Source organism: Hipposideros armiger, unplaced genomic scaffold (genome assembly GCF_001890085.2).
Source record: "Hipposideros armiger isolate ML-2016 unplaced genomic scaffold, ASM189008v1 scaffold_1124, whole genome shotgun sequence".
NCBI classification, from domain to species: Eukaryota; Metazoa; Chordata; class Mammalia; order Chiroptera; family Hipposideridae; genus Hipposideros; species Hipposideros armiger.
Genome location: NW_017732474.1, coordinates 265095 through 284593, shown reverse-complemented (window position 1 = coordinate 284593; position 19499 = coordinate 265095). Strand labels below are relative to the sequence as shown.

The following is a 19499-nucleotide window of genomic DNA, read 5'->3' as shown; positions in this document are numbered from 1 at the left end:
CGAACCACTGTTGCTCAGAGCTCAAACTCTTGAGCGAGCTCTTAACCAACTGAGCCACTCAGCCGGCCCTTATCTTTTTGTTTTCTGATGGTCTTAGGCAACCCCTGTGAAAGGGTCATTCGACCCCCAAAGGGGTCATGACCCACAGGTTGAGAACCGCTGCTAGCACATAGTGGAATCTAAGGACTATGAGATAATACTGACCTCATTAATTTACTGATGAAATTAGTAAAATGGGAAGAGGGTAGAATCAAGCACCAAAAACTATAACAACATTCCAGTAATTATAGTAACAATGGTAAAAGTGAGTATTAGCCAGAAAAGTATAATATATATGCACTTCTGGTAAAGGTTTGATAAGTTCAAGATGGGGAGGTGAGATCGGAAAGAGAGATAAGTGATTATCCCCTCTAGGGACTTCAGTCCACTCACCCCCATTAATTCATTTATTTCACCTTTCTTTACTTGGAGTAGCCTGACTATGATGAATATGATGATTACTCTGACCCTGTGAAGAAATTAACCTTTTGCCTCTGTTCTTCAGGTTTCATTTGGGGGGAGATTAAGGAAATGTGGGATGGTGGATTTACTGAATACATCCACGACTGGTGGAACCTGATGGATTTTGCAATGAACTCACTCTACCTGGCAACTATTTCCTTGAAGATTGTGGCCTATGTCAAGGTAACTTAGAATGTCAACCATTTTTCTTAAGCAATGATTTTGGATACATTAAACTTTAGCACTGAAACCTAAAGAGTTTAGTGGAAAAGTGCTGATTACAGTCCAACCATGCGGGGAAGTACCATATAAACAGACATTCTTTCAATGGTTTGTAAGCAGTGTCCATCTAAACAAAGAAAGTAGACAATGGAGCAATTTGCAAATGAATCCTTAGCTGCTTAAACTCAGAGAGTAAAAGGGTCTTTAGATACCCATCCACCCAGTCATTGTTTCAATCTTCCCTACAATATCTTTCCCAAGAAGATGGCCCATGGATTCTTGCATAGGACAGGAACAGAAAATTCACTGAATTCACTACTTCAAAAGCCCCTCTCAACCCTTGTCACTCCATTAAAAAATGCTAACTTTATATTTTCTAATATTGTTCTCCCTGTGACATATTCATTAGTAAGCTTTCCCTGTGGAATCAAACAGAACAAAGCTGTTCCTTCTCCATAACAGCATTACCAATATGAAGTCATGTCTCCCTAACCTACTGAGTTGTCTCTTCTCAAAGCTAAATATTCACACTTCCTTCAAGTGTTCTTCATATGACAAACAGCACAACACTAGAAATTTCACTGCAGGAGACATAGATCTTTAATCGTGTCTGCCTCCCTCAACACTTACACCACTAGGATGATCATTCAAGCTGTTAGGAATCCAGCTTTTTTAGTATCACCCAGCCTTTGCCTCTCTACCAACTAAGCTAATACACACACACACACACACACACACACACACACCCCACCTTGATGCTTTTCTTGCACAATTAATTCTTCTAAAAAATCATTGCATGTCCAGCCCTTCCCATTGGGTAGTCACAGACTCTAAATTTAGATTTGGTGCTCATTAGATAATGGAATGGCCATCTTCCTTCCACCCTGAGTTGAATTTCTCCAGCATGAGGAAAGGCTGACAAGTCAGTCTTCAAGATTATCTAGTCAATCATGCTTTCTGACACTAAACCTCACATTAAGAAGTTTTAGAATGAGAATATGGCTGTCCCCCAAATATCCAACAACTTAGTTTATTTTTATATCTCTAATATGCATATTGCATAAATTTTAAGACATTGGGAGTTAGTTATACGGAGCATGAATATTAAATGCAGTCATGAAACATTTTTGAAAGAAGCCTAAGAATATGCCTTATACTTGTGGTGATCATTTAACATATACTTACAACTTCCTTACAAGAGAAACCTCATAGGGAAAATGTTTGAAACTCTAGTTAATGTGCCTGGATGAAATCCATGTCATTCTGGCAATCTGCTGACTAAGTAACAATGTTTGCCTAAAAATAAGCAAATTTCTTCCTTTAGAATTATATTTATACACTGGAGGGACAAGTAGTTATCAATTTAGAAAATGGTGGGTTTTGCTTAAACAGGAAAGTTTAGAATAAGTGATCTAGAAGAGGATTAACTCTTGGGGATGTGAAAATGTGTCTACAGATGCCCAACATTAGCTAATTACATAACCTGTCCAACTTCACTGGTCAGGCTTCCAAGTAGCTAGACACTTCCCCACCTCAGACTGTAAGGATAAATCAGCTCTACTAAGCTTAGTAAATGCCCTTCAACTGACAAACACTTAACTCAAAGGAGACATTTGCCAAGAAGTTGGAGTCCTTCTCAAAAAGGGAAAATTTACAAAGCAAGACATGTCACATGCAGACTTTGGATTTCCAATGAGAAATTATAAATGGACAGTCTGGTCCATTCATCCACAGAGCACACCAGCCTGAGATGAACTTCTCCAAGTAGGATGAGCCAACCTCTATGAGGTAAAGTCACAAGAGCTGGTCACCAGGCCCCTCGAAACATTTCAGATCACTGTTGTACTGAGAAAGCACAGAAGCACCATGGGATAAGCTGACTTTAAAGAAAATCCTTGATAAGAGTAAAAAAACCAGTCTCTCTCTCTCTCTCTCTCTCTCTCTCTCTATATATATATATATATATATATATATATATATAATATTATATATATATATATATATATATTATATATATTCACCTTACATGGTCTACAACAGAAACTGAAAGGCACACATCAAAATAATCAAAAGGAACAAATACACATAAAGTTGTCCCTCAGTGCCCCAGACAACTCTACAAATGGAGAATAATTGTCCTTTTGTCACCTAGGATAGAACCACCTAGATTTATTCCACCACCACCTTACTTCCTTATGTATAGACTAAATCTGAACTCTGATGCTATTGAGTTGTGGTTCTTTCTTTACCAAGTATTTGGCTACAGGCGTACACACACCCACACTTGTTATGACTGAGTCCCCACATTAGACTGTCCCTCTTCCTATTTTACTTTTGAGTTGACAGAGTGCAATTTACACCCCTTTGAAAGGCATGGAGGCCAATTTTCAAGGTACATTCCACCTCAAAGAATATAAGAAAAATCACTTGCCTCCCAATATCACTAATTCAAGAGTCAGGAAACCTGAGTTTAATCCCTGCTCTGATTATCACAAACTGGGTTACATAGGTCATCCTTCTACCTCCCTTAGTCTTAGATTATGCCTCTGAAAGATAAGATTGGACTAGATCAGTGGCTTTCAACTTTTTTATTTTTTCCATGGGACCACATCTTGAAATTAAAACTTACGTAGCACTTCAATATATTAAAGAGATTAATGGATTGAATTTGGATTAAGGAATGGGTCTTCTTGGCCTCCTCTTTGGCTCTCACAGTGGTCAGCAGATGCCTCTTATGAACCCTCAGGCTTCAAGGAACACAGTTGGAAAATCACTTGTGTTAGATCAGAGGTCCGCAAACTATGGTCTGCAGGGAAACTTTGGCCTTCTTCCACAACCATTTGTTTACATATTGTCTATTAGTTCTACAAGAAAAAAGTTGAATTGTGGCTGTAAGGCCCATATGGCCCACAAAACCAAAAAAATATGTACTATCTGGCCCTTGACAGAAAATGTTTGCTGACCTCCATGCTAAATGAGCTCCAAAGTTATTCCCAACTCCCATATTCTACAATATCTTTCTGCAAAAGTATGTACAAAGCATAGATTTGCCACAAGAATCATCTTTCACATTTCTGAGTGTTCTGCAAATCCAGACTCATCATCCCATGGGCAGCAGACTTCCCTGTGGTTATAGTTGTGGCTATAGAGAGAGAAAACCCTAAATTATGAGCTCTACATTTTCCAGTTGATAGTATCTAGTTTTAAAACAGGTCTGTTTTGTTATCAGCAGTCTCCATCTTTCACATATACTTCAAAACCTTTAAAGGCCTATTTAACATATGGGCTGTGATGTTAATTATAATATAAGTAACTCATAATAGAAATAGTGCTAGACTGTTTAGAGACCTGAGTTTTAGTCCTGGCTCTGCCATCAACTTGCTGTGTGATCTTAAGCAAGTCACTCTGCCTCCCTGTATTTCATGTTCCTCCAATTGTAAAATAAGCATAACAATGCCCACCCCCTCACAGCAATGCAGCAAATGTTTTCTTGGAAGAAAAATGGACTCTAGGTGGCCAATCAGTTTTATGCATTCTTAGCCAAATCTGGTATGTCTACATTCTCCAAACTCATCTTTGACAGTAAAGACTATTGAATACACACAAGTGATTTTAACACCAGTTTCCTCAGTTACTGGAACTGAAGCATATTTTAGAAGTGCTAACAATATAATTTGGCCCCCAGTGCAACTTTTTTCCTCAGGAAAGTTGTGCACATTTCGTCCTGAGAAATTGTGATATTTAGGTGAGAGCTCAAGGCAATATGCTTCAGATTGAATTCCAGGCAAAATCTACTTCTGTCTTGGGCAGGTAATAAGGAATTTCTTGTATTTCCATAACATCTCCCCTTATGGAATACACAGGCTTTCACATTTGGATACATAATCACAAATGTGTGTAGTGGGTAGGAATAGATATTATCCTCATGATATGGTGAAGTTGAGGGATAGAGGCAGTTTTAAGTGACAAAGTCCAATTGCACCTTAGGTCTTACAATAAAGCCATCTTTCTACAAGGAGATACCCAATGTTCCTGGAAGTCCAAGACAGGGCTGAAAAATGGGTAACAACCCCAGAAATACTGGCTCTTCCTATCCTTTAATCCCCAGGTTTTTCATTTGTGCTAGAGGGACATTTGAACTTTGTAGGGCTATCAAAGGAACAATAAAAAAAATCCATACACCACTTTGTGGGCAGTACTAAATTCACTACATGAAAGGTTAACATGCCATTTGTAAGAGTATGGAATACATTACAGACTGCTAAAAATTCAGCAGGACACTGAGCAATGACCCTCTAAGGATGTTCAATCAGCCCCAAACTATAGTCAGCAGGGAAGTCAGGATAAATACTGCACACTGAGGAGGCTGAACCTATCCCTTCAGGAACAACTTGTCTGTAGTGCTCAGAATAAAATGGGGGACTGAGAAGGTAAATCTGATTTGAAATCTCATTAGGAAGCAGAGAAGTTTGTCCCCACTACCTTGGGCATATGAGTGGCTCAGTTCCAGTGACATTCCCCAACAGTCTGGCAAACTCAGTTAGAAAATTTCTATGGTTAAGCCTCAAGTGATAGCTCCGAAATTCATTTTTCTATGTTTGTATGCTGGGTATATATTTGGATGGGAGTGGGAAGAAGAGTTATTAGCATCATGTATTGGTTGAATGGGGAAAAAATAGTGCCATGGATGGGGTCTGTTGTATAAATGAATGCTTGATGCTTACTTTGGTGCCTTTATTTGGGTGCAAAAGGGAGGAAAGGGGGGAAAGTTTGACAAATGCTCACTGTGCCTCTCATCTTATGCACTTGTTTCTTTCAGTATAATGGTTCTCGTCCAAGGGAAGAATGGGAAATGTGGCATCCAACTCTGATTGCAGAAGCACTCTTTGCGATATCCAATATTTTAAGTTCGTTGCGTCTCATATCCTTGTTCACAGCCAACTCCCATTTAGGGCCTCTGCAGATCTCTTTGGGGCGTATGCTGCTTGATATCCTCAAATTCCTCTTTATCTACTGCCTAGTCCTGCTGGCTTTTGCCAATGGATTGAACCAGCTTTACTTTTATTATGAGACCAGAGCAATTGATGAGCCGAACAACTGCAAGGGGATCCGATGTGAGAAACAGAACAATGCTTTCTCCACGTAAGACCCTCCTACACACCTCTTGTGCCTTTTTTTCTGCCTTCTCCTTCTCTGCCTTATTTTCAGTCCACAGCTTCATCACTGCCTCTTGACAGTACACACAAAGCTCATTCATGGAACAACTCAAAAGGTCTGAAGTGGAGGAAGGACCCTACAGGGGACTAGGAGAGGAGGTGAAGTTAGGGTTGGGAGAAAAGAGACAAACACCTAACTGGGCTCACAGTAACTCACTGAAAGAGTTAGTTCTAAACTATTTTGGTGGCATCCCATATTTTTAAAGGCATTAATGCAAGGAGGGTAAATAATTCCTCACTCAAAAAAGCATCACTCACCAACAAAATGAAACAGCAAAGCTATTCCTCTGATTACCAAAGCTAACTTAATTATTCTGAATCAAGAACAAAGAAAAAGGAAGGATGCAAAAATATCTTAATGAACACTGTGATATTGTGATTTATAATAAGAAACATGTATTTGGTCTCTATCCCCCCCCTTTCTGGCACAGAGCTCCTAAAAGCCTTGGAATTTCCTAAGTGATGAGAGCGATAAATGTGTCTTTTGTTGTGTTACTGAGGTGAACTTTAGAAAGCACCCAAGGAAGGGGGCTGGTAGCCAGCAGAGCCAACCATGTGATTAGAGGGCTGGGACTTTCAGTCCCACCCCCCTGACCTCTGGGGAGGGGAGAGCAGCTAGAGATTGAGTTCAATCACCAATGGCCAATGAATTTAATATATCATGCCTATGTGATGAAGCCTCCATAAAACCCCAAAAGGATGAGTTTCTGAGAGCCTCTGGGTTGTTGGAGATTTGAGGAGAGTCTAATGTGCTTAAAGGGGGCATGTAAGTCCTGCACCTGTTCTTCATACCTGGGTATCTAGCTGTTCCTAAGTTATATCCTTTTATAATAAATGGGTGATCTAATAAGTAAAATGTTTCTCTGAGTTCCATGAGCCACTCTAGAAAATTAATCAAATCTGAGTTGGGAGTCCTTGGAGCCTTGCCTGTAGTAACAACCTAGACTTGCAACTAGGATCTGAAGTCTGTGGGGTGGGGGAGGAGGTAAGGGGGCAGTCTTGTGGAACTGAGCCCTTAACTCATGGAATCTGACACTATCACCCAGCATGTCAGCTATGAGTTGAACTGTAGGACACCCAGCAGGTGTCAGAAAATTGGTAGTGTCAGGGGAAACCGCCCAATACCTATATGTTGGAATTGAGTTCAGATAAATGTTGGTGTCAGAGAAATGGAATTTGCTAGAATATCCCTGGCTCACAGAAACATGCAGTGGTTTGGGAAGAGAAAGGTTAAAAAGGCAAGGGATTATGAACCTTTGATCCCTGGATGACTACCTATTGTAGTCATCCATGGTATGAAACTGCAGTTGTGCTGTGATAAGTTACTAAAGGTAAAAGTTACCAGTGGAATTTACAAATGGCAGTAAACCTGACTCTGAGTTGGCTCACTGGACTTACAAGGAAATGTAAAATAATAAGAAGCATGCTAAACATGCAATCCCTTGATTATTGTTTTCTGTAATAGCTAAATGAAAGTAAAAGAAAGTGCTGGGTTGGGCCTTGATACTAAACCAAGCTCAGATTTCGATCAGTCTGAGCTTGGGCCACCAGCCTCGAAGCTGCCCCACCAAGGGAAAAATTATGCAGTGACAATAGGAAATACTTCTAAGACTTCTGGTCAGCAAGAAGGTTGTCAATGTATGGAGAGGGCAAGGAACTATTGAAACCAGGAAGTATAGTGTGAAAGAGTTGTTTCATTTTGTAGTTCAATATCATCAGCTTCCTGAGGAACTTATACTGAAATGGACTATGAGAGTGACTCATTTGGGAGCTATGTCTTTGTTTTGAATGCTGCAGAATGGAAGAGCATGTTTAGGTTGGTGCAGGACCCACAGCTCACTATGGAACAATCACAGATGGCTATATGTGAGCCAGACACAAAGGAGGTTATTCCCAAAGGAACAGCCAGCCTTGTGGACTGGCTAAAAGCCACTAACATCTGTTTACCCCAAGAATGGGGATTGTCTATCTCCCCCTATGAATGCCAAGACGAAGCAGCTGATATGCTTCATTTACAAGTCATATGGGCCTGGCTTTATGATGACTGTAATATCTATCCCTGAATACGCCTGTTACGCAAGTCATGGTAAATGCTATAGTTAAGGGGGCCACTGTCACATGGGCACCCCATATAACCTTACTGCTGCCAAACAGGGACAGTTGAGGAAGACTAATTGAATTTTCTGTCTCAGCTTCCATGCCTGGGTCTTATACATGCTAATTAAACATAAATAGGTTAATTAACAAGAGAATAAGAAGAGGCCAAAAAGGTGGAAATTTTTAAACAGTTATTAAGAAATAAGGTAAATAAAGAAAATATTGATAGGAGAAGAAACAAAGAGGAAACAGAAAGGGGAGAGTCACAGGGCTTGTCCCAGCAGGATGGAAATCTTTAGATGGCTATTAAGGAATAAGATGAGGGCCGACCGAGTGGTGCAGTGGTTAAGAACAAAACAACAGCAACTTGTCTGATCCCTTCCCCCAATTCCCCAGCGCTGTTCCAATTCCCCAATAAAATCTTTTTTTTAAAAAAAAAGAAGATGAATAAAATGGACATCGATGCGGTTAAAACAAAGGTTTTCATACAGTATGACCAAAGATTCGGTGGGACAAAGGGACCCTGTGCTGGTCCCCCAACATTAAAGGGCCTCAAAAAACCCACTCCACCTCAGGCTAGAGAAATTTTAAAAGCCAGAAGGCACGGCCAGCCAAGTGGCTCAAGAGTGCGAGCTCTGAGCAACAGCGGTTTGAGTCCTGACCCGAGCTGAGCTGCTGCTGAGCTGACAACAGGTGGCAGGATGGCTCAACTAAAAAAAAAAACAGAGGGCAAAAATTACAATGAGAAACATGACCAGCAATCACTTGGGGCAGTGGTTAGGCAAATTAAGCAAGATATAGTGACAAAAGGGCCAGGGTCCCTTGGCTCCACCCCTGGCATGGGACTCAAAGCCTTTTGTACAGGGTGTTTAAAATGGTCAGGGGGTGGAAAAGAGAAATTTCCAGGACTCATTAATATGGGACTCCCACAAATTCTGGTACCAAAACCCATTGGTGAAGCCCTGACTCAAGCTATAATTAGATTGAAATAATATATAAATATAAGGGTTGATAGGATTATGAGAGTTGGAATGTTTGACCAGGTTTTATGTAAAGAAGTTGTGTCTCCTTTACCTAAATGTTTTATGGGAATGGATATTATGTCTGGTGGTGAAATACTTCCCCAACCCAGTACTGTAAAACCAAAACTTGTTGATGAAGCCCTAGTAGAAGCTGCAGTTAGGGACATAAAAGTTGATGGAATTAAGGTAAACATTTGTAGGACAATTGGTATGTTTAAACAGGCTTTGTGTAAAGTGGTTGCATCTCTTTCACCTGATTGTATTATGGGGATGAACACTGTATCTGACTGGAGAATGTTCCCCCTACCTAGGGTTGTAAAACAAAAGGCATATAACTCCACCCTTCAAGCAATGTTAATTGAACATGCTAAACAGGAACCAGTAAGATTGCCCAAGGTAAAGATTCAAGATGGTGGAGTAGATAAATGCTATCTTGCCTCCTCCCATGAACACATTAAAATTACAACTAAATTATAAACAATCAACCCGAAGACCCATCTGCAGTCTAGCTGAACAAAAGTTTTATAACTAAGGATGTAAAGAAGTTGTGTCAAGACTGGTAGGAGGGGCAGAGACGTGGAAAGGGCTGGCTCCACAGCTGCATGTGGCAGATGAGAATCGGGAGGGATATCTTGGCCTTAGAGGTTCCCTTAGGAGGAGTAAGGGCCCCAGCCCCACAGCAGGCTCCCCAAACCAGAGTACTGGTGCTGGGAAGAGGAGCCCACACATCTAGCTGTGAAAAAGAGTGGGGATTCTGACCATCTGGGTGGGATGGAAGGCTATAGGAAACCCAGACATCCTCTTAAAGGGCTGCACACAGACTCACTCACTCACAGACACTCACCCTGGGCTCCAGCAGAGGGAGAATAACTCAGGGGATGTTGGAAGCATAGTGGGGAGCAAACTGACATGTGTGGCTGCAGAGCGAGGACTGGAGAGAAAGTTGCCATTTTCACTGTGTGGGGTCTTAGTCCACTGCAGCTGGCAGGTGGGTGCCATCTTTCCTGTATTGAGCCCTCCCTCCATGCGCATGACCAAATCTGAATCTGAATTAGTCTGTTGAGCTCCATTGCTCTACCCTGCTGTTTCCCTGGAATCCTGCCCTACCCAAATCCCCCAAGCCAGAGGCACTTTTTTAGCAAGCAACCAGCCCCGCAAACATTGCACACTTTCTTGAAAAATTTTCAGCATCCACATGCCCCAAGCAGGCAGCAACTGGCCTCAATGTACTCTGAGATTTTTTCTGAGTAGCTCCAGGGTCAGCACTGGCACCAAACCAGAATCTACATTACCCTGGTGAAAACAATTCTTTGCACTCTAGTGACTCCCTGAGACCCTGCTTTGCCCAACTTACTTACCACAAGAGGCTTTATCAGCAGCTCAACCTTAAGGGAGCCAGCAGGTGGCAGCAGGCCTCAGGGTGTTCTGGCTTTTTGCGGAGCTACTCCAGGTCAGGTACTGGTGGCAAACATCCTCGGTGGAGTGTGGCTTCTCCCGTGTGCCTCCAGGTTTACCACAGGCAACAAACAACTGTGGATTGCTCTATAGCTCCTGCCATGTAGGCCCTGATCAGTCACAAGCAGTGGGCAAACTGAGCCTGCACCACAGCCCCTCCTAAGAGGCCCCAGAACCAATATACTTAGAGGTTGGCTTCAGGCCACAGCAGAGCACCATTCAATTTGCCCCACAAAGGGCACACACAGAAGGCAGCCTCAACAGGCACAAGCCTGCTGGAACAAATCCCACTCAGTGGGGTAAGCCCACCACACAGCATCCCATACACTGTGTGTATGGGCAAACCCCACAGTCAATCAGCCTTAGGGTCAATCCCACCCACTAATGTGGCAATAGTAATCAAGGCTCAACTATAACAGGAGGGCACACATAACCCACACAAGTGACACTCCTGGAGCACCTGGAGCAGGTGGCAATGTATACTGTGCCACTGGGACCCACAGGGCACCTACTACATAAGACCACATGGCCAAGACTAGGAGATGTAGCATATCTACCTTATACATAGAAACAAACTCAGAGAGGCAGTCAAAATTAGGAAACAAAGAAATAGTTCCCACATGAAAGAACAGGATAAAAAAAAAAGAAAAAAATTAAACAAAATGGAGGCAGGCAACTTACCAGATAGAGTTCAAAACAGTAGTTTTAAGGATGCTCAAGGAACTTAGTGAGAACTTCAACAACGAGATAGCAAGCATAAAAAAGGACACAGAAACCATTAAAAAAATTAGTAACAAGTGAAGAATACAATAACTGAAATAAAGAATGCTCTAGAAGGAATCACCAGCAGACTAGATGAAGCAGAGGATCAAATCAGAGTTTTGGAAGACAAAGTAACAGAAAACACCCAAGTGAAACAGCAAACATAATTTTAAAATGAGGAAAAAAAGAGACCTTGGGGACAACATCAATCGTAATAACATTCCCATAATAGTGGTACAAGAAGGAGAAGAGAGAAAGCAAGAGATTGAGAACATATTTGAATAAATAATGACGAAAAACTTTCCTAACCTAGAAAGGGAAATATACATATAAGCCCAGGAAGCACAGAGAGTCCCAAACAAGATGAATCCAAACAGGCCCATCCCAAGACATACTATAATTAAAATGGCATTGGGTAGAGACAAAGAGAGAATCTTAAAAGTAGCAAGAGAAAAGCAACTAGTTACTTATGAAGGAGCTCCCATAAGATTGTCAGCTGATTTCTCAACAGAAACTTTGTTGGCCAGAAGGGGTTGGCACAAATATTCAAAGTGATGAAAGGCAGGACCCTACAACCAAGATTACTCTACCCAGCAAGGCTATCATTTAAAATCGAAGGACAGATAAGGAGCTTCCCTGACAAGAAAAAGCTAAAGGATTTCCTCCACCAAACCAGTATTACAAGGAATCTTAGAGGGACTTCTTTTTAAGATGAAAAAAAAAACCCCAAAAAATATGAATAATAAAATGGAAATAGCTACATGTTTATCAACAATTACTTTCAAAGTAAATGAATTAAATGCCCCAAAGAAAAGAAATAGGGTGGCTGAATGAATAGGAAAACAAAACCCTTACATATGCTATGTACAAGAGACTCACTTAAGATTGAAACACACATACAGACAAAGTAAAGGGATGGAAAAAGATATTTAATGAAAATGGAAACAAACAAAAAATATGGAGTAACAATTATTATACCAGACAAAATAGACTTTAAAACAAAGGCTATAAAAAGATGAAGAAGGAACCAGTAATCCCACTTCTGGGTATTTATTAAAAAAAATCTAAAATGCTACTTAGAGGGGATGTGTGCATGTATATATTCACTGCAGCATTGTTTACAATGGCTAAGATGTGGAGGCAGCCTGGGTGTCTGTTGACAGTTGAATGGATAAAGAAGAGGTGGTTACATATATACAATAGAATATTGTTCGACCATGGAAGGGAATGGGTTCTTGCCATCTGCAGTGGCATGGATGGACCTAGCGGGTATTATGTTGAGTGGAGTAAGTCAGACAGAGAAAGACAGATGCAATGTGATTTCGCTTATATATGGAATCTAAAGAAGAAACTAAACAATCAAATAAAACAGAAAAAAAACTCATAGATACAGAAAACATTTTGATGGTTACCAGATGGGAGGGGTGTTGTGGGGATGGGTGAAAAAGGGGAAGGGGTTAAGAAGTACAGATTGGTTGTTGCACAGTAGTCATAGGGATATAGGATATAGCATAAGGAATACAGTTAATAATATTGTAATAACTATGTATGGTGTCAAATGGGTACTAGATTTGTTGGGGTGATAGATGGGAAGGTTTTAGGGAGCAGGGTGAAAAGGTGAAGGGATTAAGAAGTACAAATTGGTAGTTACAAAATAGTCATGGGGATGTAAAGTAAAGCATAGGAAATATAGTCAATGATATGGTAGTAACATTATAAATATGTATAGTGCCAAGTGGGTGTGATACTAGTCAGGGGGATAACTTCTTAAATTATATAAATCTCTAACCACTATGCTGTACACCTAATGTAATGTACAGCACAGCAAATATAGTCAATAATATTGTTACAGTGTGGTATGGTGTCAAATGGTTGCTGGGTTATCATGGTAATCACTTCTTTAGGTATATGAATTTTGAATAACTATGGCATACACCTGAAACTCATATAATATTGTATGTTTGCTATGTTTTTAATAACAATCTGAAAAAATAATAAAATAAAAAGATTAAAAAATAACGATTGCTTGAGCTCACCCAGTATGGACTAGAAGCTGGAATGCTGATAGTGACAAATGCTCTGTGCCATAGTCCTGTATGGAGCATAGACTGGGGTTTATCGCAAAAGCCTGTGAGCATCTCCCCGTGACAACTGTGCCCCTTGCACAGGAGTAAGCTAGAGAGAGGGTCCAGGCTGAAGGCAAAATTAAAGTTAGCTCACCATCTGTGATTAATTTAAAGTTTTGGGTGGGCCAGAGGGTACCAAGCACTGATTGGAAATGTTTCCCATTCTGACATGGGACACAGGAGACAGGTCATGACTCTCTGTCCATGAGTCCACTGCGTTCAGGCACATGGAACTCCTGTGCCTTTTCTTTGTAAAGTCAACGTCTGCTTCTTTAGCACCTTGAAGCCTTAAGAGTGGCTTTTATTTTCTGATGAACACTATCAGAAAAATAGGCAAGAGAAAGAAAATAAGCACACATTAGGAAATTTGTTAGGTTCCAGGAGTGGTCCTCAGGTTGCCCTGGTCTCAGTGTCCTATACCTTGTCCATCTCCTCTCCCATTCATAGGGAGTTCCACTCACCACTGGTATCACAGCAATGACCCGAATGTTGTGAGATATTCTTAGTCATTAAACTAAGATACACTTTTTTCCCTTTTACTCTATAAACTAAGGCAGTCAGGCATTGGTGGACTCAAACATTCTAGAAATATGTTCATTAACAAAGGCCAGGAAACAAACAAACAAACAAAAAAGTTTTTCTGCTTGACCCCAAGTTGTACAAATAGAGAGGGGGAAAAAACAATGCTACCTTGCCTACCCCCATTATTTGCCTCTAGCAGCATTTCCAAAGATGAGTTTCAAATAGCCACAGTTCAGGGAAATGATAATAGACATAAAAATTGGATCTATGATTGAATGAGTTTTGGAAATACTGGGACACATTTTAAAAGCTTTCTTCACTGTAGGACTTCTCAGATATTTTCCATTGTGAGTTTACAATGTAGAGAGAGGTTTTCCCAAATATATTGGCCAGGATGAGGTTCCAGCAAACAGAGTTTGAAAAATGTTGGCTTATTCTTCGCCTATTTTGCAGCACTCACCTCCCTCCACTAGGCCACACCCCTACCTCTTTTCCCAGAACTCAAGTCAAAATTTTGGATGGGGAAACCAGACCCACGTGAAAGGAAAAATAGAACAAAATGGGTTGATAAAGAAATAGTTATCTTTCGGTTAAGCCAACCCTGAGTTTGTAATGGCAACTGGTCACCTTGCTAGTGCCTCTGGACTAGGACCTGCTTCCCTTCCTTCACAACTCTAGAGACAGAATTCACGTCAAACAGTTTTCAATATAAAGAGGAATTTTGCGGTTCGATTCACAGCCCGAGCTGAGCTGCCAACAGGTGGCAGGATGGCTCAGCTTAAAAAAAACAAAAAAGAGCAATTTTGTAGTGGCTTAAGAATGCAGGAGATTGCATTAGTTCCCATCAACGTTTTCAACAGAATTGAAGAGATCCCTGCCAATTATCCTTTCATGTGAACTCTGATGATGAAATTTATGAAATGTCCCCTTGTAAGTTTGTAGTGATTAACACCCCTGTTGCCAACTGACATTTTGTTCCCATCACTTGCCCAGCAAGGACAATTGACAAGTATGGGCACCTGTCATACATGAAATTATATCTTAGGGCATCAGGTATGAAGAAGCATCCTTGAGCTGTGGCCAAATCAGCAGTAATGTTAGCTCAGTTTTCCTCTAGGTGTTGATTTTTTTTCTCCACAGAGTTCTGACTCTGATTTATGTTTTCTTTAAAATTACTCAACTTAGGCATTTATAAAATATATTAAAACACACACTACTCAGTCAGAGCATCAGAAAGACTAAGCTTTTAGTGAAGGAGGAAGTAAGCTTGTTTGTATACCTGGCACAAAGTATAGCATCTGTTTATTGTCATCTTTTCCTTCTAATTCTCCAGAGATTCCATTGCTATTCTTCAACTTAAAAGAGGAAAAATATTTTTTTCCCTTGGCACACAATTCAAGCGAACTTCATTGTCCTTGCTGACAACCACATGACAGTACTATTGATGGTTCAAGTTCAGTATCTATACTGGGAGTACCTGGCCTTCAGCTACTGTCGAGAGAAGCAACTGGGAGGATATCACCACTCTGAGAGCACAGGACTTGTTAGAGAAAAAGGGTGGAACTGGCAAGAAGCTAACTCACCAGTCCCACATTGCCTTCTGAGGTCTTGGCCCTTGTCTCCAAATGCCTCCTGAATATACCTGGCTGTGCCACAGGCCTCTCAAACAAAAAATGTGCACAGCTAAATTATTCATCTCCATATCACCACCCCAAACCTATTTCCTTTTAATTCCTCATCTTAGTAAGTCACACCAGCCAGAATCCTAGAAGTCATCTAGGACTCTCATGTGACACAGTCTCAGCACATCCAGCCTCACACAGCCTTTCAGCCCTGTCCGTTCTATTTCCTAAATATCTCTCGTATCCACCCTTTACACACACACACACACACACACACACACACACACACATGCACGCACGCCACTGTCTTAGTTCAGACCTAAATCATCTCTCCCAAGAACTTCTGCATGTTTAACTGGCCTCTGAGCCTTCAGTCTTATCTCCCCTCCAAACAATTTCTCACCTGCCATGCAGAAGTTTCATTCTAAATACCACTGTTAACCTGTAACCGTCCTGGCTCCATGATCACCAAAGTATCTGAATTTTCCCCGGTATAAAATCCACCTCTTTACTATAGCACATAGGGTTTGGTTATTTGCCCCACCCCACCCCCAGATGCTCACTCCCCTCCTCCATAGCCAATATCTTGCTCATCCCCAAATTACAGGGAAGCATCTCAGCCCTACAGATCTTTGCACATCACATGGCAATGTCTCTCCCTGGAAGTCCCAGCTGCACCTGGCCAGCCTGGAAAACTCTTCCCCATCATTCAAGCCTCTGCCAAAGTGTTACCTGCTCTTTTAAGCCTTTTTTTACTTACTCTGATCCTGCTCTCACTAACAGGCTCTTTCTGTGTTTTCCCATGGCATTTTAAGCACATATACATTACAATAGATAACATGTTGTATTTTAGTCATTTGTCTCTCTCACTCACCAGACCGGGACCCCCAACTTAGTAAGCCTTGTGCCTATCATAGAGGAGACTAAGACATAAAGGTGCTCAGCATACCAATTGAATCATTAAGTGGATAAAAAATAATGAAATCCAGCAGCAATCCTAACTTGAATTTTAGAAGATCTCCTTCTGCTTCTGCCCACCCCACCCCCATATGGCTGAAGTATTTGGCAAGCTTTGTCACTGTGCTGATCCACTTTGAACTTTCTGTCAGTGAAAACCCTTAGCCTTTCTCCTGCCTCCTTCATCCTTTACTTGGGCACTTGGCCTGAGAGCAAAGCTCTACATTGACCCCTATTAAACTTCACCTTGTTAGTTCTAGCACATTGCTCCAGGCTGTTATCATCTTCCTGAAACTTCATCCTGTCACCTAATCTATTAACCAACACTCCCAGTATTGTGCCATCTAAAAATCTAAGAAGCTTGCCTTCTATTTTCATCAAAAGCATTGATAAAACTGTCAGACAGGCTTGGTATTCACTGGGTGGAATATTGGGCAGCTATATATTAAAATGATACATATGAAGACTCTGTATATATGCAAAATGTGTAAGTTTTAAAAGCACAAAAATTGTATACACTATGATTGCTATTATGTACAACTAGATATGCAAATGAATGACAATCTATAAAGACAATAAAGAAAGGTTAAACAAGGTTGTATTTAGGTGGAAAGTTAATACTCATAGAAACAACTAATATTTAACTGAGTGCTAGGACCTGGCACTATTACAAACTGAGCTTTACATGAATTAACTCATTTAATCCTCACAACCATGCCATCAAGTAGGCACTATTATTATTACACATTATACAAATGAAGAAATTAGGGGACAAAGCAGCTAAGCAGGCTGCTCCCAGTCACATAAATGATTAGTGGCAGAGTCAGGATTTCAATCCAGGTATATAAGCTCCAGTCTGAGCTTTTATCCAGAGATGCATAAAAACTGGTATAAGACCAGTTTTATAGTCTTGTAAAATTTGTTGTGTAAAGTTTCAATAATCACAAATATATGTAAAGCTAAATAGCACAGAGCCATGACCTAGCAGGTCACTTGGGGCCTTCTTATAGACTATCACCATTCATTTGTGGCTATTCCTACTTAATCAGAGGTGATTTCTCTACCTAACATTTGGTCCATATTTCCCCATCTTATTTACGTGGATACAAACTCAGTCCTCATCAAAGGCTCATCTTTTTTATTTTCTGACAAGATATTAAATATCCTTATTGATTGTCTCCAGCTTTTCCCACTGATTTCAGTTCATAGCTTTCTTGCTACTGTCACCAGAGTGGTGCCATTCATTCATACTTTTATTAGTTAGTTGCTTCTCCTGTCATCTTTATTACAGACTTATTAAAAAAAATATTCAGCAACTGCTATGTGTCAGGCAATGAAGATATTGAGTAAGATAGCATCCTTATCCTCAAGAAGTCCGTAGCCTAACGGAGAACACAAGTAAACAATTAGAATAGCTTCCATTTTAATGCTCACCATATGCCAAGCACTGTGCTGAGTGGGCTAAATACAATATCTTATGTAACAGAGTAAGGTGGTTAAGTGTGTGAGCTCTAGAGTCAGAAGAGATAGGTGCAAATCCTACTTCTGCCACTTCGGCCTGTGTGACCACTCTGTACCTCAGATTCTCATCTGAAAACATAGAAGAAAAATAGTAGCTACTTCATAAGGTTATTCTGAGAATCAAATATTATAATACATGCAAAACAGCACAGTGCCTGGCCCATAGTAAGAGAACAATACATTTTAACAATTAGTAGTTATCCTATCAATAACCATTTTAGAGATCAGGAAACTTGAAGTTTAAAGAGGCTATGTAACTTTCCCAAAGTCAAGTAGTTAATAATGATAATGTATATAAAAGTTTCTAGTATGCTTTTGTAGTGTTCAGTAATTATTCATTAATACAACATTAAAAATAATCCACATAAAGGGTTAATTCAAGAATCTTTAAGCTCTTCCTCTGAGCTGAGCACCATTCTAGGCCCTGTGGCAACCACAAAAGAAGTATCAGAAATAGTAAGTTGCTCATGTTCACTCAGCTAGCAAGTGTAAGAGCTGACATTTTAACCCAGAGCAATCTAATCCAAGCACCATATTCTAAATGCAAGCACCACTGAATTCTAACTAGACAGGTGGCAGGTGAATTATATGGTCTGAAGATGAGAGAGAAAGTTTGGTGGAGGAAGTAGCCCTTGAAGTAAGTCTTGAAATATTACAAGCTCTGTTAGACTGAGAAAAGAGAGATGGTGTCACAGGTAGAAAGGTAAAGCATAAGAAATAGAAGTGGGAATATACAAATAAACTGACCTGGCTGGTTTGGGTTGGGAAAGAGACCAAAATATGTGAGACCATCAGTCTACCTGTTTGGATACAAATATGGTAGCCCCTTCATTAAGCAGATCACCTAACGTTTTTCTCTCTCGCGCTTCCTAGACAATTAACTAACCTGCTCTTTCATCTCTTTAGGCTATTTGAAACCCTTCAGTCACTCTTCTGGTCTGTATTTGGCCTTTTAAATCTCTATGTCACCAATGTGAAAGCCAGACACGAGTTCACAGAGTTTGTGGGAGCTACCATGTTTGGGACGTACAATGTCATCTCCCTGGTAGTGCTGCTGAACATGCTGATTGCCATGATGAACAACTCCTACCAGCTTATTGCCGTGAGTAGCTTTGCTTTACCAAGATCGTTACCTTTACACGGGTGGCTTCAGGAGGAGTCACGTTGGTATGGAGCCCATAGGAAACTCAATGAAACAGTCTGCCTCAATTCTTTTACATTAGCTTTCCGAGTAGTTAGATTGAATTATTTCTTTCCAAGGCAACTTAGTTTGGACTCTTACTCCATTGGATCTTGGTAATCTAGAGAAAGATATTCTACTTAATAGAATTTTCTAGTTTCTTCTTAAACATATTTTTAAATCTCTGAATCCATATTCTTGACTTAGTAAGGAAATCTCAGGAGGTATGAGCACAGTTTGGCTACATGTCACCCCACTAATCTCCAGGGGAGATTGAACTGATGAAGGCAAGACAG

At 40.5% G+C, this 19499-nt stretch overlaps 1 protein-coding gene across 1 annotated transcript in view; it reads left to right on the top strand.

Annotated features, from left to right (window-relative positions):
- Window positions 1-19499, top strand: part of TRPC5 (transient receptor potential cation channel subfamily C member 5) — a 176909-nt gene that overhangs the window by 124361 nt on the left and 33049 nt on the right. Inside the window, exons 4-6 of the mRNA XM_019632331.1 lie at window positions 545-684; window positions 5543-5865; window positions 18930-19125. Coding sequence (XP_019487876.1) covers window positions 545-684; window positions 5543-5865; window positions 18930-19125 — 659 coding nt within the window. The remainder of the gene's footprint in view (window positions 1-544; window positions 685-5542; window positions 5866-18929; window positions 19126-19499) is intronic.